This window comes from Apodemus sylvaticus, chromosome 19, assembly GCF_947179515.1.
Source record: "Apodemus sylvaticus chromosome 19, mApoSyl1.1, whole genome shotgun sequence".
Lineage (NCBI taxonomy): Eukaryota > Metazoa > Chordata > Mammalia > Rodentia > Muridae > Apodemus > Apodemus sylvaticus.
The window spans coordinates 58,076,662-58,104,430 of record NC_067490.1 but is presented as its reverse complement, the minus strand read 5'-3'; the positions used below and the strand labels follow the sequence as shown (position 1 = coordinate 58,104,430).

Below are 27,769 nucleotides of genomic sequence, written 5' to 3'. Positions count from 1 at the left end.
ACATTGATTAAAAAGCTATTGACAGCTGTCTTCGACTGTCTAAGTCTGAATTTCCCTGTAATATTTGAAACAAATTACTTAACTCTTGAGTAGTTAATCCAGTGGTGGACCACAGCAATTTTTTTTTATTTTTTATTAGATATATTCTTTATTTACATTTAAAATGTTGTCCCCTGTCCTGGTTTCCCCTCCAAAAATCCCCTAACCCATCTCCCCTCCCCTGTTCACCAATCAACCCATTCCCGCTTCCCTGTCCTGGTATTCCCCTACACTGTGGCATCAAGCCTTCCCAGGACAAAGGACCTCTTCTCCCTCTGATGTCCAACAAGGCCATCCTCTGCTGCCTATATTTCTGGAGCCCATAGGCCCTTCCATGTGAACTTTTGGTTGATGGTTTAGTCCCTGGAAATTCTGGGGGTATTGGGTAGAGCTCATATTGTTGTTCCTTCTATGGCACTGCAAACTCCTTCAGCTCCTTGTGTCATTTCCCTAGCTCCTCCATTGGGGACCCTGTGCTCAGTTCAATGGCTGACTGAAAGTGTATCCCTCTATGTTTGTTATGCACTAGCAGAGCCTCCCAGGTGACTGCTATATTTGGCTCTAGTCAGCAAGTACTTGTGGGCATCCACAATAGTGTCTGGATTTTTGTAACTGTATATGGGATGGAACCCTTGGTGGAGCAGTCTCTGAATGGTCTTTCCCTCAGATTATGAATCAATCTGGAAATCAATTTCGCAGTACCTCAGAAAATTGGGCATAATACTACAAGAGGATCCTGCTATATCACTCCTGGCCATATACCCAGAGGATTCCCCGGAATGCAATAAAGATCCATGGTCCATTATGTTCATAGCAGCCTTATTTATAATAGGCAGAAGCTGGAAAGAACCCAGATGCCCCTCAACAGAGGAATGGAAATGGAAAATGTGGTATATTTATACAATGGAATACTATTCAGCTATTAAAAACAATGAATTCATGAAATTCTTAGGCAAATGGGTGAAACTGAAAAATATCATCCTGAGTGAGGTAACCCAATCACAAAAGAACACACATGGTATGCACTCACTGATAAGTGGATATTTGCCCAGAAGCTTTGAATACCCAAGACACATTTCACATATCAAATGATGCCCAAGAAGGAGGAAGAAAAAAGTATGGATACTTTGGTCCTTCTTAGAAGGGGGAACAAAATACCCACAGGAGAAGATACAAGGACCATAGCAAATTAATATCCCCCATTAATTTTTAAAAATCACCAAGGGTTTGCAACTAACCTCTTCTGATCCATACCTTTTGTAGCTGAATTTTGTTGACTTATTTTATAATCCAAATAGTTAATAGAACCTCCTCCCTGTCATTTTTCAGGAGCAATATGTAACTCCTGGCATGGTTTAATTCTTTGTGTGTCCTTAAATATTTTCTCTAAAGTATATGTGTCAGAATCAGCCAGCAAAAACATCACCCATGATAAATAATGAATTGGGGAAATGGCCTGTGAATTATTTCTAGTGGTTTTTGCACAAAATACTGGCATGAATTTGGGCTGGTCAACATTCCCTGTGGCAGAAAATTACACTGGTATTGTTTTGCAAGTTGAGCACTATTATGAGTAGGCACTATGAAAGCAAACCTTTCCTTATCTTGCTCACGCAAGTGGATAGTAAAAAAGGCAATCCTTTCAATCAGTTATTATCACAGACTAAGCCTTAGGTAATAAGGTAAAGAAAGTCCAGGCTATAATTGACCTACTGTTGGATTACTCTGTGCACTGCTCTTAAATCTTTTGACATTCTACATTTTCCTGATTTCTTTCTCTTTCTCTCTCTCTCTCTCTCTCTATCTCTCTGTCTCTTCCCCCTCTCCCTCTCTTCTTTCTTTCTTACTTTTTATAAAAAATACAGGGAATTCCATGGGCTGGTAGACTCTTCTATGTGTTGAGTCTCCAGCTGCTCTTTTATTACCTGCTCAGGTGCTTGTAATTTTTCCTTAGTTATGGATGATAGATATACCCACACAGGCTTGTCGGTAGACCATTTTAACAGTAGAGACATTGGTATTTCAGCAGTGCCCTTCTCCCTTATAAGTTTGGAAACTCAATGTCAGTTATGTCCTGTGTTTGGATAATTGGCACAGCCTGGGTTTGCTTTTGATGACATATACCACTATCTTCACCAAGAGAATTTACCATTTCACCTTTACTTTTTCTTTGTTTGTTCTTTTTTATTGAATATTTTATGCATTTACATTTCATATGTTATACCCTTTCCCACTTTCCCCTTTGGAATCTCTGTCACACCTCAGCCCTCTCCCTGTTTCTATGAGAAGGGTTCCCCTTCTTTCCACCGACTCCCACCTCACCACCCTGGCATTCCCCAATTTCCAAACCTTGGGGAATCAAGCCTTTACAGGACCAAAGGCTTCTCCTCCTATTGATGCCAGACAATGCCATCCTTCACTACATATGTAACTGGAGCCATGGGACCCTCCATGTGTACTCTTTGGTTGGTGGCTTATTCCCATGGAACTCTGAGCGTTCTGGTTGGTTGATATTGTTGTTCTTCCTTTGGGGTTGCAAACCCCTTCAGTTCCTTCATTCCTTTCTCTAATTCCTCCATTTGGAGCCCTATGCTAAGACCAATTCTCCTCTGTATTTTTCAGGCTCTGGTAGAGCCTTTCGGAAGACAACTATAACAGACTTCTGTCAGCAAGCACTTCTTAGCATCCACAATAGTGTCTGGGTTTGGAGTCTGTAGATGGGATGGATCCCCAGGTGGGGCAGTCTCTGGATGGCCTTTCATTCAGTCTCTGCTCTACACTTTGTCCCCATATTTCCTTTAGACAGGAGCAATTCTGGGTTAAGAATTTGGAGATCAGTGGGTGGCTCCTCCCCCAACAGGAGCCTTGCCTAGCCTCTGGATATGGTCTCTACATATCCCTCCCCTTTGTTGGGCATTTCAGCTAATCTCATCCTTTTGGGTCCTGGGAGTCTCTTGCTTTCCTGGCATCTGGGACTTGCTTGTGGCTATCCCCACTTCCCCATCTCCCATTATTACATACTTCTGTTCAAATTCCTGACCCTCTATATATCATCCCTGTCTCCTTTCATACCTAATCATCTCCCCTCCACACCCTTTCCTCTCAAGTCCCTACCACCCTCTACCTCCTGTACCATTTCACCCTTTATTTCATCATGGACTATCTCTGAAATGGCAGGAATGTTAATTCAAGTAAACCACTGCTATAGAAGATCCTTTCCCCATAAAATTTATGGATATATCAGCCACATAAGGCATTGACTTTCCTATTTGACCATGCAATTGCATGCATTTAACAAATCTCAGACTTTGTTTATCTAAGATAACTTTTCTATTCCTAGAATCCATGTATAAACCTTCTGAAGTGGCCATTCTGAATTTCAATCATTTTGCAAAATGATAGTTACATCAGCTCTCATATCTCCCAAATTTTCTATTTCAATGCCATGTACTTGTAATTTTACTTTTGGCCTCTGATCATTAATAACATTGCCAGATCACACATTTTCTAGTACATCTAAACCATTTTATCATTTCAACATGAATGGACTTACCCTTGATTCAAAGAAACGTTTTAAGATGAGCAATCATATCACCTGCATTAAATTGCATCTCTCTTTTTACATAAGCTATACTTTTAATTTCTCCTCTGAAATCTTTGTCTATAATTCCTGAACATACAATGAGTCCTTGAGGAAGTCAATCCACTCCTTCCTAAGTTCATAACTCCAGTAGTTATTTCATAATATTGAATTTTGGGGGATACAATAAGATGTTTAGCTGTGGCCAAGTTCAGAGCTCTGCTCCCTGTGATAGCCTGAATTATATTTCCAATGTTAAGTGGAGGCTTTTTGGTCTCCTGGTCACACTGAAATGGCTTATTATTTTTTCTGTGGGGCCTCGAGCCATGCCCCTAAGGACATTTCCTGACAATAAGAAATTACCTTGAATATCTCTTTTGGACCTATACTTATTGGTCCAATGGCAACACTGCCATATTACCTGCAAACCCCTGGAAACCTAGTCCTTCTTTGTGGTTTATATTTAGAAAAACTATTGCTTGTAGAGATGTCTTACTTGCAATTTTGTTGCAAATTACCTTATTTCCCACAATTAAAGCAACAGGTATTTTGAGATCTGAGACCTCTAACTATAACTTGACCTATTGTATTAGCATGGTATATTATAGAAACAATATCAGTTTATCCCTTATCTAATCATCCATAGGCAGTACTGGATGCTTTAATGGTTTAATAAATGGTTTACATTTGGTATTAGATTTTTCACACACCATACCTCTATTAACACCTGCTTTGTATCAGGATCTGATTTGGCTTTGTTCACAGCTGAAAATAATCTTTATAAAAATATCAAAGAAGGGCTATCCATAATGCTGTGTAATAGGTATAAATGTGGTAACTTTTCCCCCGGGGTCCTTAACTTTGCCCCAAACTCTTAAAATTATTAAGTGATATTGTTCTATAGTAGAATCATCAAATTAAATTTGTCCTTGTATATCAGAGTACCACCGTTCATCCAGCAACTGGTCTTTTCCTATATTCATCCCCCTCAGTCTACTTCGCTGTTCAATATTTGTGGCCCCTTTTCTCTACTATGTTATCCATTGCAGTTGGGGAACAGCTTCTAGTATGATTTACCAATCCCTTCCAGTACTGGGGATTAATTCTATTTTGGGTAGCCCAGTTATTTAGAATTTGTTTTAGATAAACCAAGTGCATCTTGCATGAAACCATAGGCTCTTTAAATAGCCTTAGATCTATCATTTCTCTAGGACATCATCCTATTTTGTAATAAGCTTGTTCCACACCAATAGCAGACATATCCTCTTTAACTACTGGAGAAGCTGATGATAATCACATAACCTCAGGCATCCCCTGCTCTAACTCTGGTGGTAAAGTTGGTTTAAATTTGAGCCTTTCTCTCAAAACTGCTAATTCATCACACCGTCCTCTCAATTTTTCAGCTTTTCTCTGAACCCACCTCCCTCCTGTCCAATTCTATTTCCTCTTTTCTTCTGTAGGAAGCTCCCATTCTCTTGCTCACTAGGGCTGAGCCTTTTTGTTCTCTTTCCAGTGTTCTTTGTCTCACAAGTGCTTCCATCTCCACCTGCAATCTTTTTAGTTGCACAGACAAGTCTGCAACTCTTTCAGAAAAGAGACCAGAGTGACCACCTTTTTCCCCATTTCAGCAACTTATCATTTCTTAAGCACTTCCGTTTCCATCTACAATTTTTCAACTGTGCAGCCATTCTTCCAACATTTTTTGAAACAGAGTGTAGGAAGAAGAAAAGCTGTACAGAGCCATATTGGGGCAGTCATGCACTTGGTCGGAGTTTGACTTTGGTCAAGGATAATCCCTGGCTTCGGGCAGGAATCTGCCATTAGGACATAATAGGGAAGTAGGTTAAAGAAGGAATTTTTATCCTAGGGTGGAGAAGCTCAGTGAAGGTTAAGTTCGTGGTTCCTCCTGGTCTAGGAATTCCTGAATTAAGCAGGTGACCCACCCAGCTGCCAGAGCAGTCAAGACGAGGACCTCCAAGAGAAGCTAGACAACTTCCACCGGAACTCAGCCCAGAGTCTGGGGGGAAGGGTTTGCCCAAACTGTTAAAAGGTCTGGCGCCATTAAAGTTTCCGGCCTCGATCAGTAAAACATTGTCCTGGCCCTTATTTCTTTTCGCACCTTCCCTATTCATCCCTCAGCTTCTGTTCCAGCTACCCACTTCGTAATAGCTGCAGGCAGCTATGGAATCCAACAAAAAGCGAGCAAACAAACAAGCAAAAAAAAAAAAAAAATCCAAAGAAACAAAAACAATAAAACAAAAAATCCTCTTGGGTTCAAAGCTAGGATATCCCAGTGGTTGCAGCCACAATAAATTTTTTGCTGGCATCCTGAAAAGCAATCCATTTCTTCATCACATGCCATTTGCTATATGGCTTTTGGAACCAAACTTCCCTATTTATCCTTACTTTTATGCACCATTTGTAGCTCATCTTGCTATTTTGTGGGTTTTTTTTTTTTTCCTTGCTGACGCTTTATCCCCTCGGGTTTCACTCCTAAAACTAGAGAAGAGAGAAAGACGAGTAGAAGGAGAGGGGAATTAGGAAAATCCCTGAATCTAATTTTTTTCCTTGTGTTTCTTCTTTGAGCATAGCTAGTAATAGGCTGCAAACAACTTCCCTAAGTGAACAATAATCACCAGGCCTACCTCTTGGGGCCCTAAGATTTACATCCTTTCTGAAAGTTTCCTAGAATTTCAAATGTCATACAATCACAGAAACTGTCTTCAGCTGGCAAAACTATGACTTGAATGGAGTTCAAGACAAATCATAATCAGCTGCTGTGGTCAGTCCAAAGTAGCCCTATATCTCTACACTTGGTATTAAAACAAAACCACATTCTTGTAATATTTCTTTTTTAAAAAAAAAAATCCAAAATTCCAAAATTGTCACTACAAAATTTCAACACAATTCTTTATAAACCTTAAAAGGACAATATTCAATTTCATATGAAAAACAAAAATCATGATTTAAAGATAACTAAACAATCCTGAAGAATAAAAGAACTTCCAGAGGTATCACTATCACTAATTTCATGCTGTCCTACAGAGATATATCAAAACTGAATGTTGTCGGCATTTAAAAAAAAAAAAAAAGACGTTGTCAGTGGTATTCAATTGAAGACTCAAACAAAGATCCACATACCTACAGACACCTGATTTTTTTTTTTTTTAATAAAGAATCCAGAAATACACAATGGAAAAAAGAAAGCACTTTCAGCATGGAGAAGAGTGCAAATACATCCATATTTATCACCCTGCACAAAACACAAGTCCAAATGGATCAAAGACCTCAGCTTAAAACCAGACACACAACACAACTAAAGAGAAAGATGGAGGGCGGGGAGGGGCGGGGGGCACAGATCGCGCATGCGCCAAAGTGCCAGCACGCTCCGGGGATAGAGCAGGGCCAGACCTGTTGGCTGTGGTGGTTCCCCTCTTACTACCGCTGCCCCCCACCATCGGCTACCATCCAGCAGGAGTTTGAGGAACTGGATACTCAGTGGCACAGGCAGCCGTTATACTTGGAAATTCAAAATGAATCCAATGACTATCCTCATAGAGTGGCCAAGTTTCCAGAAAACAGAAATTGAAACAGATACAGAGATGTAAGCCCATGGCACACTTCCTAACACATGCTGTCACTTCTGGCTCACGGTGTGGCAGCAAAAGACCAAAGCAGTTGCTATTCTAAACTGAACTGTAGAAAAAGAATCGGTTAAATGTGCCCAGTACTGGCCAACGGATGACCGAGAGATGATGTTTAAGGAAACAGTATTCAGTGTGAAGCTCTTATCGGAATATGTAAAATCATGTTATACAGTGCATCTACTACAGTTAGAAAATATCAATAGTGGTGAAACCAGAACCATATCTCACTTTCATTTTACCACCTGGCCAGATTTTGGAGTTCCGGAGTCAACATCTTCATTCCTAAATTTCTTGTTTAGAGAATCTGGTTCCTTGAGCTCCGACCACAGCCCTGCAGTGATCCATTGCAGTGCGGGCATCCGGCATTCTGGCACCTTCTCCCTCGTGGACACCTGCCTTGTTCTGATGGAAAAAGGAGAGGATGTTAATGTGGAACAATTATTACTGAACATGAGAAAGTATCGAATGGGACTTATTCAGACACCAGACCAGCTCAGATTCTCCTACATGGCCATAATAGAAGGAGCAAAGTACACAAAAGGAGATTCAAATATACAGAACTGGTGGAAAGAACTTTCTAAAGAAGATTATCTTCTATTTGTGACCATTCACAAAACAGAACAATGACTGAGAAATACAATGAGAAGAGAATAGGTTCAGAAGATGAAAAGTTAACAGGACTTCCTTCTAACGTGCAAGATACTGTAGAAGAGAGCAGTGAGAACATTCTACGGAAATGCATTCGAGAGAATAGATAGAAAGGCTATGATGGCTCAGAAGGTGCATCAGATGAAACAGAGGCTAAATGAAACTGAACGAAAAAGAAAAAGGTAAGCCGGGTGGTGGTGGCGCACGCCTGTAATCCCAGCACTCTGGGAGGCAGAGGCAGGCAGATTTCTTGAGTTTGAGGCCAGCCTGGTCTACAGAATGAGTTCCAGCCAGGGTTATACAGAGAAACGCTGTCTCGAATAAAACCAAATCCAAAAAAACCAAACCAAAAAAAAAAAAAAAAAAAAAAAAAAAAAAAAAAAAAAAAAAAAAAAAAAAAAAGGTGGCTATTGGCAACCTGTTCTCACTAAAATGGGGTTTGTGTCAGTCATTTTGGTTGGAGCTTTGGTTGACTGGGCACTGCTTTTTCAATAAAATGTTCTATAAATTAAGTTTTACCCAGCACCTTTCTGCACTAGTAGCTGACAGTGGTGCATTAATTTCAAGGGTTTGTTAGTAGATGCCTCATACCCCAGAAACATTGTGGTAGAGTAGACATCAACCAGATAAAGGGTATTCACACTCACAAGCCCAGCATCTCAGGACTCAGCACTGCAGGCTCCTCTGAGACCCAAACTGTCAATGGCTCAAAATAAAGACAAGCATGCTTGTTGAAAACTGTTACATCTTACAGCTGTGTTCACACCAGTATATTGAGAAATCCTTTATCACAAGGATTGGCTTTTGGAGGTCTTGTGGATTTTAACCAGCACTTGATATAAGCAATAAACATTGTGGGTTTTTTCTACATTCTTAATGGAAAGAAAATATCCTTTAAACAATGTATGTAATGTGTAATTTACTGTTGAAATGGGCATTACAACTTTATATCCATAACTATTTTAGGGTAAATATATTTTATAAGTACCTATTTAATCTTACTTTTGTAGTTAAATGTACTTTTTGAAGGTTCAATTTGAAAGTCGGTTACCATAGAAAAATAAATTGTGTGTTGACTCAGTTGTTAAAAAAAAGAAAGAGAGAAAGATGGGAATAACCTAGAATACATTGACACAGGAGTTCTGGAAAGAACACCAATAGCTCAGGCACTAAATTCAACAGTTAATAAATGGGACCTCACAAAACTGAAAAGCTTCTGTAAATTAAATGACACAGAAGTGACAACTCATACTGGTGGAGCAAGGGGAGCTCCTCCATTGCTGATGGGAATGCAAATCTCATGACTATGGAAATCAATATAGCAGTTTCTCATAAAATTGGGGACTGACATACTTCAAGATCCCAGATATACCAAAAGATAATCCATCCTAACACAGGATACTTGCTCACTTTTGTTCTCAGAGGTTTTATTCACAATAGCCAGAAATTGGACACACCCTTGGTGTTTCTCCACCCAAGAATTTGTTTAAAAAAATCTTTTGTATTTCCACAATGGAGTATTATTCAGGCATTAGAAAAATATATCAGAATTTTTCAGGCAAATAGATGGAATTATAAGAAAACTAAATGACAGAACACAGACCCAGAAAGACAAATCAGATATATACTCACTTAGAAATGGATATTAAATGTTAAATATAAGATAATTAAGCAACAATGCACAGACAGAGAGATATTCTATAAAAAGACTGGCTTGTGGGAGCACTAGGATATCACTGGGAAGGGGAAATAGAATTGTTTTTGTGGGTAGACTTGGGGTGGTTGGTGATGGGAATAGGATGGATCAAGTGGGTGAGCCCATATACCTATGGAAGAATCAAACACAACTGACAAAAATAATTCTTAATGATATTATGTTATTCTCATAGATTGAAGCATACAGAAAGGCTTCCTCTGACAGCTGATAGGATTCATCACAGACACCCACAGCCAAACATTAGACAGAGCTCAGAAAACCATGCAGAATAGGGACAGGAAGGATTGTAACTTTCAGAGGGGTCAAGAACACAAGACAAGAGCCTACAGAACGACCTAAGCATAGCTCATATAGGCTCATAGAGTCTGAAGTGGAAATCATGGAACCTGCATGAGTTTGTGTGAGTTTTTGTTAGGACATTTGCCAGTTTGGGGTGTCTTAAAATAAAAAGAAGGAGCAAGAGACGGCTCAGTGATCAGAATGCTTGCTATTTTTCTAAGGACCTGAGGTAACATTTTAGCACTCAGATTATTCTGTAATTTCAGGCTCAGGGAATTCAAACTTCTTTTCTGACACCTTCAAGAACCTGTACTCTCATGGCATGTATTCAGACAGATGTATTCACACAAATAAAATAAATATTTTATGATTTAAAGTAAATAAAAACAGGCCTGTGTTGTAGTTCAAAAAGTGTTTAATTTGTAGTTTGCTCTGTTTTAAACTCCCAGGACATTCTGAAGTAAATAGAAACAGTAGAAAGGTATGAAGCAATGCTTAGTGTTTAATTTGCAAGTATTGTAGTTCTTCATTACAAATCAACTGTATCATATTTCTTAAGAAAATGACTACCAAAATAATTTAACTACCACATTGTACTTCAATCACCACTTTGAAGAAATAGATGGTCTAATCAATACCTAATGAATGAAGCTAACATTTCATCCCAATCCAAATGAAGCTATTCTTGATTTTGTGGAGGCCAACCTCAAGGTTTTTGAGTTAAGATGGCTCTGCCTTTTCATGTAAAGAAACAGAAACTCATATGCCAGCATCTTTAGTTATCTTTGTGGAAATCCAAGTCTTCCACCACAGTCTTATCACTGCTTCTTTTACTTCCTTGTTCTTCAATGTATAAATGAGAGGGTTAAGAGTTGGAGTTATTACAGTGTAGAAAAGAGTGAGAAACTTGCCCCATTCATGAGCATAGTGAGTCTTAGGTTGAAGATAGACACCTGTGACAGTACCATAGAACAGGGAAACTACAAGAAGGTGAGAAGTACAGGTGCCAAATGCTTTTCTCTGCCCTGCAGGTGACTTTATCTTCAGCACAGATTTCACAATAGCACCATAGGAGGAAAGAATGATGGCCAAGGGTAACACTAGGAGGATAACACTGGATATGGACATCTGCACTTCATTGTAGGTAGTATCTGCACTGGAGAGCTGAATCAGGGCTGGAACTTCACACACAATGTCATCTACTACCCTCTGAGAGCAAAAGGGCAACTTGAGGGTAGCAGTAGATTGTATCAGAGACTGAACCAAGCCAGAACCCCAAGCAAGGACAGCCAGCTGCAGACAGACTTTAGGGTGCATGACAGTTACGTATCTCAGAGGATGGCACACTGCCACATAGCGGTCCACAGCCATGACAACAAGAAGGACACAATCAGTGGCACCAAGCCACAGGAAGATGTAGAGCTGAGTGGCACAGCCACTATAGGTGATAGTTTTCTTTGGATTTCTCAAATTAACCAACATCTGAGGAACACAGCTGCTTGTGAAACAAATATCTAATAAGGAAAGGTTGGAAAGGAAGAAGTACATTGGGATCTGCAGTTTTGGGTCCTTCGAGGAAACAAAAATTATGATTGTATTTCCAGCAAGAGTCAAACAATAAAAGACCAAAATTACCCCAAAAAGTACCTTCTCTAAACATGGCTTGTCAGAGAAGCCACGGAGGATGAAATTACCATGGGTGTCATTGCAAACTGTGCCCATGCTCTCTGGGAAAATTGCTTCTTGAGGAGATGACATGAAAGCAGTTGCTCAAAAGTCTGTGAAGATCGTAGTTAGCAGGAACCAAGGCTGTGCAGCTTGTTTGATCCTTTTTACTTAAGAGTATGATGTTAACCTGTAATATTTATGGGAAAATTCTTGAATGAGTGAAGTAGTTTAATATTTGAATTCTGCCACTCATTCTTTTCCTTTTTCTGATGCTTTATATCTATTTATAGCTCTGCAAGGTAAACTGTGTAAAATACACTAATTTTTTAATAAAACCACATTGCAAAATATAAATATGTTGCATATTTGTTATTTAAGATTTAGCATTTACTACACTAACTGGATATACAGATTGTTCAATGCTTATCATCCTTTTTACTTTCTCTTGCTCTTTTTATTTCTGTGCATCTCCTTTCATCAAGCTATTGTCTTCTGCTTTCAATTTTTGCTCTATCTTTCAATTTCTGATTTTGAATCATCACTTAGGCATTTTTATGCTGTATGATTTTGTGAATAGATTAATCTTCTGCTTCTTATGTTTCTAATTGTCTTAGGGCAAAAATAAACCTTAAAATAAATGAACTCACTCCTACTCCAAGTAAATTCTAAGTGTTTATTATATAAATAGACACACCTTTATTTAATGTGTTTTTCTTCTAATGAAGAATAACACTTGATCATTCATATAAGAATTCCACATTCTCTATGTGGGGACAAGTTTAACACTGGAATGGTAATGCCTAAATTTTATTTATTTATTTTTAATTATTTTTATTAGATATTTTCTTTATTTACATTTCAAATGCTATCCCCTTTCCTCAGGTCCCATCTGAAAACCCCCTAACCCATTCCCCTCCCCCTGCTCACTAATCCACTGAGTCCCACTTTCCTGACCTGGCATTCTCCTACCCTGGGGCAATGAGCCTTCACAGGTCCAAGGGCCTCTCTTCTCACTGATGTCCAACCAGGCCATCATCTGCTACCCATGTGGCTAGAGCCATGGGTCCCTCCATGTGCAATCTTTGGTTGGTGGTTAAGTGCCTGGGAGCTTTGGGGTTACTGGTTGGTTCATATTGTTGTAAATTTTATATAGCAAAGTATTCATATATTTTTAAGAAGAGATGATGAAGCATGATAACAAAAAGAACTGAATAAACAAAGAACTTAGAATTAGTCCTAAAATATTTCAAATCAGTAAAACCAAAATCAGTACAAATAATTAAGGGCCATATATAAGACTTTAAACTTGATTCCGGGAACAAGTGTGTGAATTAATATTTAAAGTGTGTTATATTCATATTTTTATTTTACTCATATACTAGAAGCAGATTTAGCTGAGGATTGCACCATTAGTACTTATTATAATTAAGGAATTTATTGAAGTACAGGATAACTGCAGAACAAGATTTTTTGCAGAGCACTTAGATGAATAATTAAAATTTTACCATCTTTATTTACATTATTCATCTTTTTACTGTACCAGGCATTCTAGAAAGTTTATACACTGTCTTTGTGACTGTGATTTTTCAGTCCTATTCATCCTTTATATTCTCTAAAATTTTGAACTGTAGTGATATTCCTACCTTTGTCATGAATATGAGTATAATGTACTCACAGAGGGATAATTGATGTTTTGAGGAACTTTGTTTCCTGTATCCAAATCTACAACCTCATTCTATTCTTTGAGTTCTGTCATTTCTTATAGTCCGTCTCTAGTAGTATCTGTTTTCCACACTCTCTCTGTTTCCTCTGTAGAGTAGCAATGTCTCTATTTCTGTTCAGATTCTATATATAAGCTTATCTCCCATTTTTTAATTAACTACTAACATTCTTTTGGGTTTTTTTGGATTTGTTTTTCTTTTTTTTTTTTTTCTTTGAGACAGTGTTTCTCTGTATAGCCCTGGCTGTCCTGGAACTCACTCTGTAGACCAGGCTGGCCTCAACCTCAGAAATTCGCCTGCCTCTGCCTCCCAGAGTGCGGGGATTACAGGTGTGTCCCACCACCACCCAGCAATTAACTACTAATTATTTCAAGAGATATACTTTCCCTGGATCAGCTGTTTATACACTGCTTTTTACTGGGTAGGGGAGGTCTTAGTCTAACTGATTTCATTATGCAAAATTTAAGAATTCCTGTTCAGATTGTTATTTTCTAGACAATATCAATTATCATTTGATTGTTGTTTCAACTCATCATTTTTATTCTTGTAAGCGTTCTTCAAAGTGTTCTTAAAAGCACCTGGTGCCCCTTTGACCCTTAGGGTTACAAAAGCAAAAGGCAGCATTTGTATGTTTCTCTTAAAGCTGTTGTCTCTTGTTCAGAAGTATCTCATTCTTAAGACCAGTTCTTATTTCAGAAGAACTACAACACACAGTCCTCTGCGAACTCACATGTATTGCAGATAAATTAATATCACTCTGCTTTAAGAACCCAGTATGTATACTCTTCTCTGTGTTCTGAGATCTCAAAGTTTGAGAAACCATTTTGTGTATCAGCAAGTCATAGAGACATAATGACCCAAATGAAATCTTCAAGTGAAGATGGTGGCAAGTAGATTAATGTTTTAGCCAGTCTTCCTTCAGGTACACATTCCCTTTCTTAGGATGACCCCAAAATTATATATATTCATTCCATAAAGCCAATATCAAAACCCTATATTGTATTTCCTACTTACTATCTCATTCTGTTTTCCCTCTTATATTTGCCTATGTTAGATAACTACACCTACTTCTCCATCTAAATTTGTGCTTTAAGGAAAACCTAAATAAAAAAGTCATTGCTGTAAATCCACTTAGAAGTAAGTGCCTTAGAAGAATAGTCTGGAAATAAATTATGCATAATTCAGATTACCAAGTACCCTCCCTGCACTGTTGAATAATCACGGTAACCCCTAGCATGCACCAACATAACCATCATTCATAATCTGTCTTATTTGTAGCATTAGATGAGGAAGTTGAAGGGGATCTAGCAGGCCTGATCATGAAAAATATAAACCCAAACATGGCAAACATAGCAAATAGGTTTTGCCTTTTTCCTCTCCCTTACTAAAAAAGTTATATTTTAAAAACTAGCCCCCAAGATCCATTACCTTATTTGGCCACTGATTCATTTCTGATACCAAATGCCAAATGTAGACATGTTCCCCTCCCCTAATTCTACCTTTTTGTTTTGTTTTTGGTTTTTTGTTTGTTTGTTTTTTAATTCTACTTTTAATATTGGTTTCTAAATGCTTTAATTTACCTTCTAGCCTGTCACCCATCAGAGGTAGTAGAAAATAAAGGTTATTAAGACAAGGGAGATATGTACCTGTTTAGAAATGTTTCTTTGGAGCAAACCCCATCTGAGTTGTCAAGTAATCCGCACTTCAGCTCACCAGTCAGCAGCAGCAGCTCAATCCACTTACAATCACTTCCCAGATATACCAGCAGTCTAGTTCAGTTGTGTTGGGATAGCAGCAGCTCTGGCACAACCTAGTAGGAACATCCAGGCCTCAGTCAAGTCAACAGAAGGGACCAAGACCACAAGGGATGCCAGGAGAAGTTCTCAGCTGTGCCTCTCTCAACAAAGTGAAGATCAACAAAGACACGAGACCAAGAAGTGTTACAAAGCAAGCTCTACAAGCAAGCCCTTCTCATAGTCTATTGAGACCTAATTATAACTCCCTTCAAACATCATGTGGTATCCACAGGTCTTGCCTCACCATGTGTTTTGGCTCAGCATGTTTGTCTTAGCAAAACTCCACATGAGCACATGAGTCTGTATCAGTTGACCCCACTCTGCTAATAGGCCCAGGTCTAAGGAAGTGGCAAGATGCTGCCAGCACAACACCAGAAGGTCTTTTTTAAAAACGTGTTTCTCTCTATGGATTCATGACAAATGGAGCTCACCAATCCATGTAAAGTGAAACAATACATGTATGTCATTACCAAAGAACCCTTCATCAAGTCCCTTTTCATGTGTTTGCTTTAGCAAAACATCCTTTCATCTGTGCCTGCTTCAGGAAAACATTCCTTCAGGTGTCTGCTTTAACAAAGCATTCTTTCACTTGTACCTGTTTCAGGAAAAATACTCCTTCATGTGTTTACCCCAGCAAAATGCCATCTGCCAACACAACTGACTTTACAAAGAACCCTTAAGTTTCTACTTCACACCAAGTTCAAAAATTTAAAGTTTATTATTCGAGTATGTCCTATCAGTATTTATCAACTCACCCTAACACAGACTCTCATTGTTTCCCCTTAAGAATCCTAGAATAGAAAGATAATATACAAACAGAGCACCTATCGTTTTACTGCAACCTCTGTGATATCACAACCTTTGTTAAAAAAAAAAGGAAGGCATGGTAGTGCATCAATATAATTCAGTTCTAGGGACACTGAGATAATTTCATCCTGAAGACCTTTGAAGGAATAGACAAATGATCTAAATAATTTAACAAAATACAAAGCAAGAAAATTTAATTCATCTGATTCCTCATAGATGAAAACACTGTTGGTACTTGAATACAATCTGGAGAAATTTTGTTTACCATACACATATTTTAAACCAATGCAATATTGTAGTTTGAGTTAAGGTCTAGCATTAGATATTGTGTATAAGGAAGTATGGTTATAAATATTAGACTAATACATATTCTAAGAAATATTGTTCTGAGTATTTGGGCATGTCTAAGCAGTATAATATTAGCTTAGTATCCAATTGTATTCAAATGTTTTGATTTCATAGCGTTTTAAAACTGTACTAGTATTTTCAATTTTTTTATTTTTCTTTGTAGCAATAAGTGGACTATGCCTCATAATTTGATTCATACGAACACACATTTGTTCACACATTTAGTGTAAAAAGAAATTAATCAATTATCATGTAACAATTTATTGTAGGATGGATTACAAATCATAGTCCAAATGTACTACTATAATGTGTGAATATGCAGCCTTACACATTTAGCCTTTGCAATAAATTAATGTTTACCTCATTTCTCAAATTTTAGTATATTTTAAGAGATCATCATTACCTAATGGTACACTTATTTTCAAAATCAACTCTAATTTGGTCTTGGAGAATAGTTTGCTAGGGAAGAGTACTTCCTGTGAAAGCATAAGGGCCTGAGATGAATCTGCATTGTCCATGTAAAAAGTGGATATGGTTTCATAGGCTTGAAATTTCAGTGCGAAGGGTGAGTTGGCAATAGGAAGATTGGGGGCATTGCTGGCCTTCCAACCTTTGTGTGGGCAGGTGTATGTTAGAGTGCTGTGTGGTGATGAACCCCAGGTTCATAACAAAGACCCTTTATTAAGGAAAAAAGTGATGTTGAACATTTCTTAAGGAGCTTCTCAGCCATTCGAAGTTCTTCATGTGAAAATTCTTTGTTTAGCTCTGTACCCCATTTTTTAATAGGGTTATTTGGCTCTCTGGCATCTAGCTTCTTGAATTCTTTGTATATATTGGATATTAGCCCTCTATCAGATTTAGGGTTGGTGAAGATCCTTTCCCAATTTATTGGTTGCTGTTTTGTCTGCTTGACAGTGTTTTTTGCCTTACAGAAACTGTAATTTTATGAGGTCCCATTTGTCAATTCTTGATCTTAGAGCATAAGCTATTGGTGATCTGTTCAGGAACATTTCCCCTGTGCCCATGTCCTCAAGGGTCTTCCCCAGTTTCTTTTTTATTAGTTTCAGTGTGTCTGGTTTTATGTGGAGGTCCTTGATACACTTGGAGTTGAACTTAGTACAAGGAGATAAGAATGGATCAATTCACAATCTCCTGCAAGCTGACCTCCAGTTGAACCAGCACCATTTGTTGAAAAGGCTATCTTTTTTCCACTGGATGTTTTCAGCTCCTCTGTCAAAGATCAAGTGACCATAGGTGTGTGTGTTCATTTCTGGGTCTTCAATCCTATTGCATTGATCTACCTGCCTGTCACTGTACCAATATCATGCAGTTTTTAACACTATTGTTCTGTAGTACTGCTTGAGGTATGGTATACTGATTCCCTGGAAGTTCTTTTACTGCTGAGAATAGTTTTAGCTATCCTGGTTTTTTTGTTATTCCAGATGAATTTGAGTATTGCTTTTTCTAACTCTAAGAAATGTTCAACATCACTAGTCATTACAGAAATGCAAATCAAAACAACCTGAGATTTCACCTTACACCAGTCAGAATGGCTAAGATTAAAAACTCAGGAGATAGTAGGTGTTGGCAAGGATGTGGAGAAAGAGGAACGGTCCTCCACTGCTGGTAGGAATGCAAGTTGGTACAACCACTCTGGAAATCAGTCTGGCTGTTCCTCAGAAAACTGGGCATAACACTTCCGGAGGACCCTGCCATACCACTACTGGGCATATACCCAGAGGATTCCCCAGCATGCAATAAGGACACATGCTCCACTATGTTTATAGCAGCCTTATTTATAATAGCCAGAAGCTGGAAAGAAGCCAGATGTCCCTCAATGGAGGAATGGATATAGAAAATGTGGTATATTTACACAATGGAATACTACTCAGCAATTAAAAAGAATGAATCAATGAAATTCTTAAGCAAATGGTTGGATCTGGAAAATATCATCCTAAGTGAGGTAACCCAGTCACTGATAAGTGGATATTAACTCAGAAACTCTGAATACCCAAGAGACAATTCACATATCAAATGACTCCCAAGATGAAGGAAGCAGAAGTCCCAGATCCTGAAAAGGCTTGTTCCAGCACTGTAGGGGAGCTCCAGGACAGAGAAGTAGAAGGGGGTTGATAGGAGGATGGGGAGAGGGAAGAGGGCTTAGGGAACTTATGGGGAGGGGGGAACCAGGAAAGGGAAAATCATTTGGAATGTAAACATAGAATATGTTTTCTTTTTGGTTTCGTTTTGTTTGGGGGAGTGTACACACACATATAATTTAAATGGAATCTTCTTATCTGGGCTGACAATTGCCCTCATAAGAGCCACAGACTATTAAAGAATTCCACACCAAGAATGAAAAGCTTCCTCTTGAGTGGTTCATTGGAATTTCCCAAGACACACCCCAACTATTATAGGCTATTGCTATTGCCCTTGATTACACCAGTCCCTATTGCTGAAGACAACATGCAATACAGTCACTGAAAGGCAGATTTGAAAGCCATTACTCTGAGAGCCAAATTCCAATGTACCAGAAGGTTCCATGCAATCTTCCAAGGGAGGAAACAACCACTTGCAGATCTCTCTATGATATTTATGAATCCCAACAGCCACTGGTATGGTGTCCTGACCCGCAGGACAGTCAACAGGGTCCCCGAAACTACCTAAGAGAAAGGCGAGAGACAAGAGACATGAGAAGACAGACAGCAAGTCAGTATTCTGATCAAACTGTCAAGTTTTATTTTTTTACACAATCTAATTTAAAGGGAAATATATAGGTGTAGGGAGGGGTTAAGGGGGAACAATCTCAGGGAGCTGGCATCATTTCTAAGAAACAATTTCTCAGAATTTCTGGGAAAGGCTAGTTATTGCTGCTGGAACCTTGGCATGATAAAAAGGGGGTCATGAGGAGGTAAAGTGGAAGGCGGTTGCTATAGTAACCTATTCACAGATGAGCTTCAAAAGGAGGGGTTTTGAGATCTACTTAAGAATGGCTCCTGGCATGGACATCTAAGTAAGAATGACTCCTGGTATCAAGATCTACTGGCATCGAGATCTAGGTGGGGATGGCTCCTGGTACTGAGAGCTCTTGGCATTGAGATCTAAGTGAGGATGGCTACTGGCATCTCTCCCTTCTCTGTATAGTAGAGAGCAGAGGTCAGATAGCCATTGATGGAAAGCAGATGAGGCACCAAGATAATGGGGCAGCGCCCGTCTTAGGAATCAACCCGGTCATCCATCATCCCGGTCCCATTTGGATGTCTCTGTCAGCCTCCAGAAACTCCTGTCTTAGGTGGGAATGGCCCTGGAAAGTTGCCTGTCGTTGGCTAACTGCCCAGCAAGTTTATTGTTATTGGTGCCTTCAGCTTGTGGGGCTCCTTCTGGAGTCCCAGCTGGAATGGCTGAGATAGGAATGCTCTCTCTGTTAGGGTACTCGAGTGTGCTGTTTGGGCTGTTTTGCCCTGGGGGGTTAGGTAGCCGTCTCTCAATCCTCCATAGCCAAATGATGGTAATGTACCTAAATGGGCTTGGCTGCCAAGTCATCCACCTGCTTCTTAATTAGGGTGGTGAGGCGTTTAAAAGCCCATGGTCCAAAAGAATATAACAATAATAGACCTACAAAGGGTCCTATGATACTGGGTAAGAGTGTAGTGAGCCATGGAGAGGTGGAAAGCCAATTTTCATACCAACTTTCTTTCTGTTCTCTTCCTCTCTTACAGTTTTCTAGTCTTTATCTGACTATTTTCATGCTATTTTTTTACAACTCCTGTCTTACTAGCATAAAAACAGCACTCTTCTTTTAAAGCTGTACAAAGTCCACCCTGTTGGAGCGACAGGAGATCAAGTCCCCACCTATTTTAGAGGACAATCTAAGCTAGGGAGTCAACACAGTGGGAAAGATCAATTATCCCCTGCTGAAGGCTTTGCATGTCTTGATCAATGGTGGCACTTACCTCTGTGTACTTAGAGTTAGAAAGAACAAAGGAAGAAATACCTGCCCCTGCTCCCATAGCTCCAAGGCCAAGTAGGACAGAGATAGGTTTTCTGCGAGGGTGGCTCAAAGAAGTGCAGTCTCCAGTGGATGTGGATTGATTCCGCAGGTGAAAAATTCTTCAGAGCGATAATAAATTAAATGAGGAATCATCTTAATAAGGATGTAAAACTCAGGGCTCTCTCCATCTTTTTGATTTTGAAAAACTAAGGCAGAGAGGCAAGGTGTAAGGCCATCAAGGCACTCACACCAGGTTCCCTCCTTGGGGGGGGGAGAATAAAATAATTGCCAGGAGGGGGAAAATAAGTTTCATTGCATAAGTGAGCATAAACTGAGGGGGCATTTGTTCCACTAGAGATCACACAAAGTCCCAGGCCAGATATTTGGGTTAATGAAAGACCTGGCCAAGCACCCTTTTGCTAATGGCAGTGCAATGGATCATCAGCATGAGGTGGGGGGGGGATCACCAAGAACAGCAATTCCTTCATAAAAGGGTGGTTGAGAATGGTAGCACAACAAGCAATCTTCAACAAGTTCAGGGGAAGTTTCATTTAAGGTGAGAAAAGTCTGATTAACTAAAGAAAGTACAAGATTCTTAGTGGCAGCTGGCTGTACAGGCAGGCAGTGTAGTGGCTGATGGCTTAGCTGGTGGTCAGAGGGGAAATACAGAAAGTTGGGAGGTGCCTTTAAGAGAAGGAGCATGGGTGGTGTCCTGATCAATTCCTCTAGGAGGAACAGGACGAAGTACCAACACAGGATTTGGTCCCATTGGGACTTGCTAGGCATGATATAAAGGCTCTTTAAGGAGCTTAATAGAAAAAATAATACCTGCATCTAAGCCAAGTACATAGAGGTGAAGATCCCATTCATAGCCTATTTGCTAATGTAGATTGGGAGATTTTGCATGGGTGGCAAACGTAATTCGTAAAAGTGTGCAACATCCCTTTGTAGAGGGATTATAGGCCTTGCAGGATTCATCATCTGTTAGAAAGCTACCCAGGGGTGTAAAATTATGTTTTACTTGGATGAAATCCCATGAGGAGAAGTCCAGAGGCTCTCCCAAGGGTCCCACACAACCAAAGTAAATCCTGTGGATGTCTTAAAGAAAATAAATGGCAGGCCATGTTCTATGTGTTCAAGTCTCCACTTGAAATCTGTAAAATGTAAATATATGGCCTTTTGACAACCTGAAGGGGGGCAATCAGTAGTTGCCAACATCTCCACTTTAATCTGTTTATAATTTGTTTAATTTTTAGCTAAATAAAATTGCCATGCAAAGAGGGGTGTTGAGTCTGTAAATGTCTGTGGTGTCAGCATGAGTAGGAGGCATCCAAAGGTGTTGAGAACTGTGGCCATTTCCAGTGATTATAATCAGCATCATTCTTTGTCTCAGCATTAGCATACTCTGGCAGCTAGGATGGTTCTTCAGCATCCTGCAGAAAAAACACAAATATGCCCTCTTATCTACACTCAGAGAGATCCCTAGCATTAAAATTTTAAAATTTTTGTGGTATATAAAGATGCGATTTTTCCCTTTTATTATAAAAATATTGTTGTAAAGTTTTATGGGCCTGTTCCACAATATCTTGTCTTTGAGAATTATGAGGAATCTCAATAATATGACTAATATAAAATTGTTAATAAAACATCTCAAATGACTGACTGTAATAGTCAGTTATAATATTTGTCTTAATCTGATTTGGAACATTCAGTATAGAAAAATAACATATGTAATGACTAATTTTATTTTTTGTTGTTGTTTCTTCTGTTAAAACAGCTATAACTAAAAAGCTTGAAAAGCTGTTAATAGTCATATGCATATTTTTAATTAATTTTTTGAATTGTATTTGTATAAATAATTGTAAAATTTAAGAATAGGTAGAATTTAGAAAAGAAACAATTTTAAGCAATGTAAGCCATGAGCTATATGTATATAATATCAATATAGAAATCAAAAATTTGATTTTTAACATTTTAAAAAGAGCAGCTACAGCACCCAATTCAATTATCTGTGCTGAAGCAAGGGGAAACTTAAAAGAATAAACATGTGGTCTAATTATATGAGCTTTACTCCCACAGTAGATGCATTTTTATAGGATGCATGTATAAATCTATAAAAATATAAAACCATGTATGAGGCAAATTTTTTTCCTCTTTAACAAATCTTAATTTATTTATTTTTTTATTTACATTGCAAATGATTTCCCCTTTTCTGGGTCCCCACTCCCCGCAAGTCCCATAAGCCTTCTTCCGTCCCCCTATTCTTCCCTCTACCCCTTCCCACTTCCCTGTTCTGGAATTCCCCTATACTCTTGCACTGAGTCTTTCCAGAACCAGGGGCCACTCCTCCATTCTTTTTGGACATCATTTAATTTGTGGATTATGTCCTGGGTATTCAAATTTACTAGTCTAATATCCACTTATCAGTGAGTGCATACCATGATTGATCTTTTGAGACCAGGTTACCTCACTTAGTATGATATTCTCCAGCTCCATCCATTTGTCTAAGAATTTCATGAATTCATTGTTTCTAATGGCTGAATAGTACTCCATTGTGTGTAAATATACCACATTTTTTGTATCCATTCCTCCGTTGAAGGACACCTAGGTTCTTTCCAGCTTCTGGCTACTACAAATAGGGATGCTATGAACATAGTTGAGCATGTGTCCTTATTGCATGCTGAAGAATCCTCTGGATATATGCCCAGTAGTGGTATAACAGGGTCCTCAGGAAGTGACATGCCCAGCTTTCTGAGGAACCATGAGGCAAATTTTTAACAATTTAGATAACAATTATTAATCTTGTCAAAAAAGGCTTGCCATGTAATAGATTAACAATTAATAATAATCAATTTAATTGCTGTTTAAAATAAGGAACAAACATTTCATCATGCTCTTAAAACATTCCTTTTAAAAATATTTCTATGATTTTATCTTGCAACACTTTATTATTACACCAAATCTTTATTGGAGATGTTAAAACTTTATTTGGAGAGATTTTACATTAATGTTCTCTTTGTTAAGGAATGGAAGTATATCATAAACTGTTGACAAATACTTACAGTAGCTTTCTCCAAGTTATATCTCTCAATATTTATTTTGCCATCTATCTTGAGAACAGCAGAGGCTTAAATCCTCTTATGGCAAACTTAAAGTGGTGTCTTTGCCAAATAATTTATCTTAACATTTTTTTTAATTATTTACTTAAAAAATTTAAAAGCCCATTGTTAAGAGCAAGCCATTTCTTGAAGAAGAACTTTCTAATGAAATTATTTTATTGGTTTTTTTTAAGTTATCTTATGCTCTTTTAAAGTTAGAAGTAAATGCTTTTATAATTATCAATATCCATAAAGAAAAAAAACAATTTAAATCTATAATGATTTTGTATGTAGTAGGCAGGCCAAATTTTAATGCCTTTATAATTTCTATATAGCCTCATTAATCTTTCACAGATCTAAGTTTGAACTGTATTTTGAACCATATCTGTATAAATATGTTAAAAATGTTCTTTTGGTAAGAAACTGTCTAGGTGAGGCCTGCAAGATGAAAGCTGTGTCTCTCAAGCCTCTGCTGAGGCAACTCAGAGCTTTGTATTAACTCAAATGTAAATCTTTTGATCTGAGTCTATTATCTCTAAGACCAGACCTACACCCACAGGTCCTGCAAGGAGTAGCCTATAGCCAGACCCCATTGTATGAAGGTCAAATAAAAAAAGGAACCTGTAATATCAAAGCATAACTACGATTTTTGAAAGCAAAACCTAGTTTTAAACAATCTTTTCTCCTTAAAATTAATAGCAAACACATCACTTTCATATTGCAAAGTTTGTCCATCAGCTTGTATGTTTGAATGTATGACAGTGTAACTTATTGAAGAGACATTATTTTAAATCTTATTTTTATAAGTCTGATATCTAGGATAAGAACCACATAAAACATTATGTCAATTTAGAAATATCTTAGAGACCTGTTGATCTTGGATTGTGTCATGCCACATGTTGCTTAAGATAGCTCTAACCCTGTATTATCAGTTTTAAACTTACATTTTGTTACCATCATTATACCTTTTAAATCATGTACAATATTCTATAATCAAGACATGTAAAACATTTATATCTTTAAGACCAATTAGAAATAAAGATGAAGCAATTACACGAATCTCATAATTTTAAACCAAACAAAAAATTTTTCTCCAGCTGTAATTTCAGGGGAATAAAGCTCTTTGAATCCAATCATCACCATGGTAGAAATTTTTCTAGGAGAATTAACCATTTCCACTTGTCCTAGAGCTTGAGGCTCTTTAAGAAGTAGCTTTTTCTCCAGTTGTGTTTGACTCCTAGTTAAGAATGTGAGGCACCTTAAATCAGCCTCCTCTGTGTAAACTGCAACTGGCAGGACTGCCAGAAGATAACATTTTTTTTTTTTTTTACCATTTTTTTCTTTTCAACATAAAACATAAAAATAACAATCATTCAGCCAATTAAAACAATAGACAAACATAAATTGACACACATATGGACAGGTTTTGGTGCACCAAAGACAGACAACAGAGAGGGAACTTGATGTTCCAAAGAGATCCACATATCTTAACCAGAACTAAGAATATCACCAATAGGATTTGAGAAGGAAGCAGGATGTCTCTGGCTTTCCTCTCCTCCCCAGGAGAGTTGTGAAATAGCTTTTAACCATTTTTTTTTGATACCACGTCCTGCATGTGGAAAAACTGCTTTTCTGAAACCTGTTTTTTCTCTCCCTTGTTTAAGATTTAACCCCTTGTCTTCTGTTTTTCTGGGAATTCTGCCAGAGAAGGGAGGGGAGGCACAGTGGCAGTCACTGATAGTTACTCCCCAGTGTCCTGCTTTTTTAATCTCTGTTGGATTCACAAAAAGAGAAAGAGGTTTGGTGAATGTAATATACGGCAGTGTGGGGAAGGGGGGGTGCCTAGGCAAACACACACAGACATGGTATAGAATAAAGTTTACTCAGGATGGAGGGTGAAAATTAATGGGGTAGTGGAGGCAGAGAAAGGCAGAGAGAGAGTGTGTGTATATATAAGTAGAGACTGGCCATGACTATGTGGAGAGAGGTGGGAGGGGAGGAGAGCCCAGGAATTTCTTTGCAGTCTAGAACTTACATTCTGCCTGTGAGCGGTTTTTACTTTTGATTTCTCCAGCCACTTCAGCTGCCTCTGACTTCCAAAGAACAAATTTTCCCCCAGAGAGCTTAGCTCAAGCAAGCTGGATAAATTCCTCAGGTGTGAGCCAATCGTCAGTGGAAGATTGTAAGTGCCAAAATGAAGGGAGCATTGCCCATAGGTTGTGACTGCGGACTTTAATTTTTCTAAAATTTTAAAGTTAAGGGGCTTGTTTTGGCTCTGGCTTTTTCTAGGTATTTGTTTTTGAAATAAATCCTGAAGTTAGAGTGATCATTTGTCCCTATAACTCTCCTAGCTCCTTTAAGAGAGCTACTTGCTCCTTGCGGCTATCATTTGGCAGAGGGAAGAAATTTTTTTTCAGTGCCTCTTCTGCTGGCAGCTTTCTTCTCCAATTTGGCCTCCTCCCCAGGTGATAGAGTGTCAGCACCTGAATTATGACTAGATTATGTAGAGAAGGATAGACTTTGGTCTTTTTGAGAAATTAGGGAAAAGAGCAGACATAGACAGAGACCGTTTTAAATGTCCCTCCTCCATATCTATCAGATGCAGGAGGGATAAGAGAGCACAGAGACAGTGTCCTGATGAACGCTTTTTCAGAGAACTAGATCCTGAAAACAGGAGGAATTCTGAATAATGTCATTAATCAGAGACCAGTAGTTAAAGGCAGCAACCGGAACCCCCCCCCAAAAGACCAAAAGTTGCATAGTAATCTTGAAAACAGTTACTTACTCTAGCCCATGTTTTCTTATCTATGGTTCCTTCCTCTGGGAAACAGGGACAATTTGTCCAACATAATACTTAAGACCCTAAGTACTTCTCAAAGAAGTACCTAAGATCTCCTTTTCTTAACCCAGCCCCTCATGTCTTGAGAGAGTTAGCCTTAAAACAGGCTAAATAAATTCTTGTCCTATGGGGTCTCACCTTCTGAGATGTTGTTGCCATGGAGATTTTCCCTGGCCAAGCGAAGGTGGGTCAACTGGACCTTGACCTAATCTGCTCCGGGAGCTGTACACAAAGAGCTCTTTCCCCCTTTTTTCCCTACAGCCTCCTTCCTCTAAATCACTCCACAGATACCTCACTGTTGGGCGCCAGAGTGTCCTGACCCTCAAGACAGTCAATAGGGTCCCCGGAACTACCTAAGAGAAAGGTGAGAGACAAGAGACATGAGAAGACAGACAGCAAGTCAGTATTCCGATCAAGCTGTCAAATTTGATTTTTTTACACAAGCCAATTTAAAGGGAAAGGTATAGGTGTAGGGAGGGGTTAAGGGGGAACAATCTCAGGGGGCTGGCATCATTTCTAAGAAACAATTTCTCAGAATTTCTGGGAAAGGCTAGTGCTGGAACCTTGGCATGATAAAAAGGGGATCATGAGGAGGTGAAGTGGAAAGGGGTTGCTATAGTAACCTATCCATAGATGAGCTTCAAAAGAAGGGGGTTTTGAGATCTACTTAAGAATGGCTCCTGACATGGAGATCTAAGTGAGAATACTCCTGGTATCGAGATCTCCTGGCATCGAAATCTAGGTAGGGATGGCTCCTGGTACTGAGAGCTCTTGGCATTGAGATCTAAATGAGGATGGCTCCTGGCAGTATGGCATGATAAATCTGCGGGAGAAATAGTAGCACATAATCCTTGATAGTAAGAAATATCTCTCTAATTTGTTTTGGTCTCTTTTTAGTGGATTTCCACACGAACTATTGGCCATAGATGGGGTATGTCAAATGGGACAGCAGAGGAAATTTAGCAAAGGAAGTATTTTAATTGATGCGGGGAAAGATTTTTTTAAAAAGCAATTTATATGTCTTTGTTATGTGTTAATTATCATAAGGCAAGCACTAACTGAAAGGCCATTTATAACACAAAGTCTAAAGTAACAAAGGAAAGTGTGTGCAATCTAAATGTACTCTATAGAAACAAGAATTCATATCGAAGCTTGTAGAAAGTAATGCATGGGCATCACCACTACTACAGAATCTGTGAACATATGCCTCTACAGTTCTGCTTGGGCACAACTCCAAACCAGCTGTAATTTCATTGTCTACTCTTCTCTGAAGGTCTCCTCCATCTATGCTCAACAAGAAAGCAGATCATGCTTGTTCTGGAATTAATATTTAGTGGTACAGATATGTTAAAAACATACCAGTGGATTGGGTACTAGCAGAAAGGAGCATAGAATACCCAACACATGTGCAATAAAAAACAGATCACTAAGATATCAGTTAATTCCTTCAAAAGAGGACCATGAAATCCATGGACAAAGTTGATCGTGGACTTCTCCTTGTACTTATTATTCAAAGTGTTTAATTTACTTCTCAAATTAATGTACATTTGGATTATTAAAAGCTTGTCATGCATATTGAAATATTCCAAGT

General features: G+C 38.6%; 1 protein-coding gene and 1 pseudogene across 1 annotated transcript; one reads left to right on the top strand and one right to left on the bottom strand.

Annotated features, from left to right (window-relative positions):
• Nucleotides 1–911: 911 nt before the first annotated feature.
• On the top strand, nucleotides 912–8,409 carry LOC127669641 (tyrosine-protein phosphatase non-receptor type 2-like; annotated as a pseudogene).
• Nucleotides 8,410–10,669: 2,260 nt separating this feature from the next.
• LOC127669271 (olfactory receptor 2H2-like) lies at nucleotides 10,670–11,632 on the bottom strand. The gene has a single exon (XM_052163117.1). The coding sequence runs from the start codon at nucleotides 11,630–11,632 to the stop codon at nucleotides 10,670–10,672; it is 963 nt and encodes a 320-aa protein (XP_052019077.1).
• Nucleotides 11,633–27,769: the final 16,137 nt, after the last annotated feature.

Bases quoted from the DNA above. Each gene is read 5' to 3' on its own strand.
- LOC127669271 (XM_052163117.1), bottom strand. From the start codon at position 11,632: ATGGGCACAGTTTGCAATGACACCCATGGTAATTTCATCCTCCGTGGC.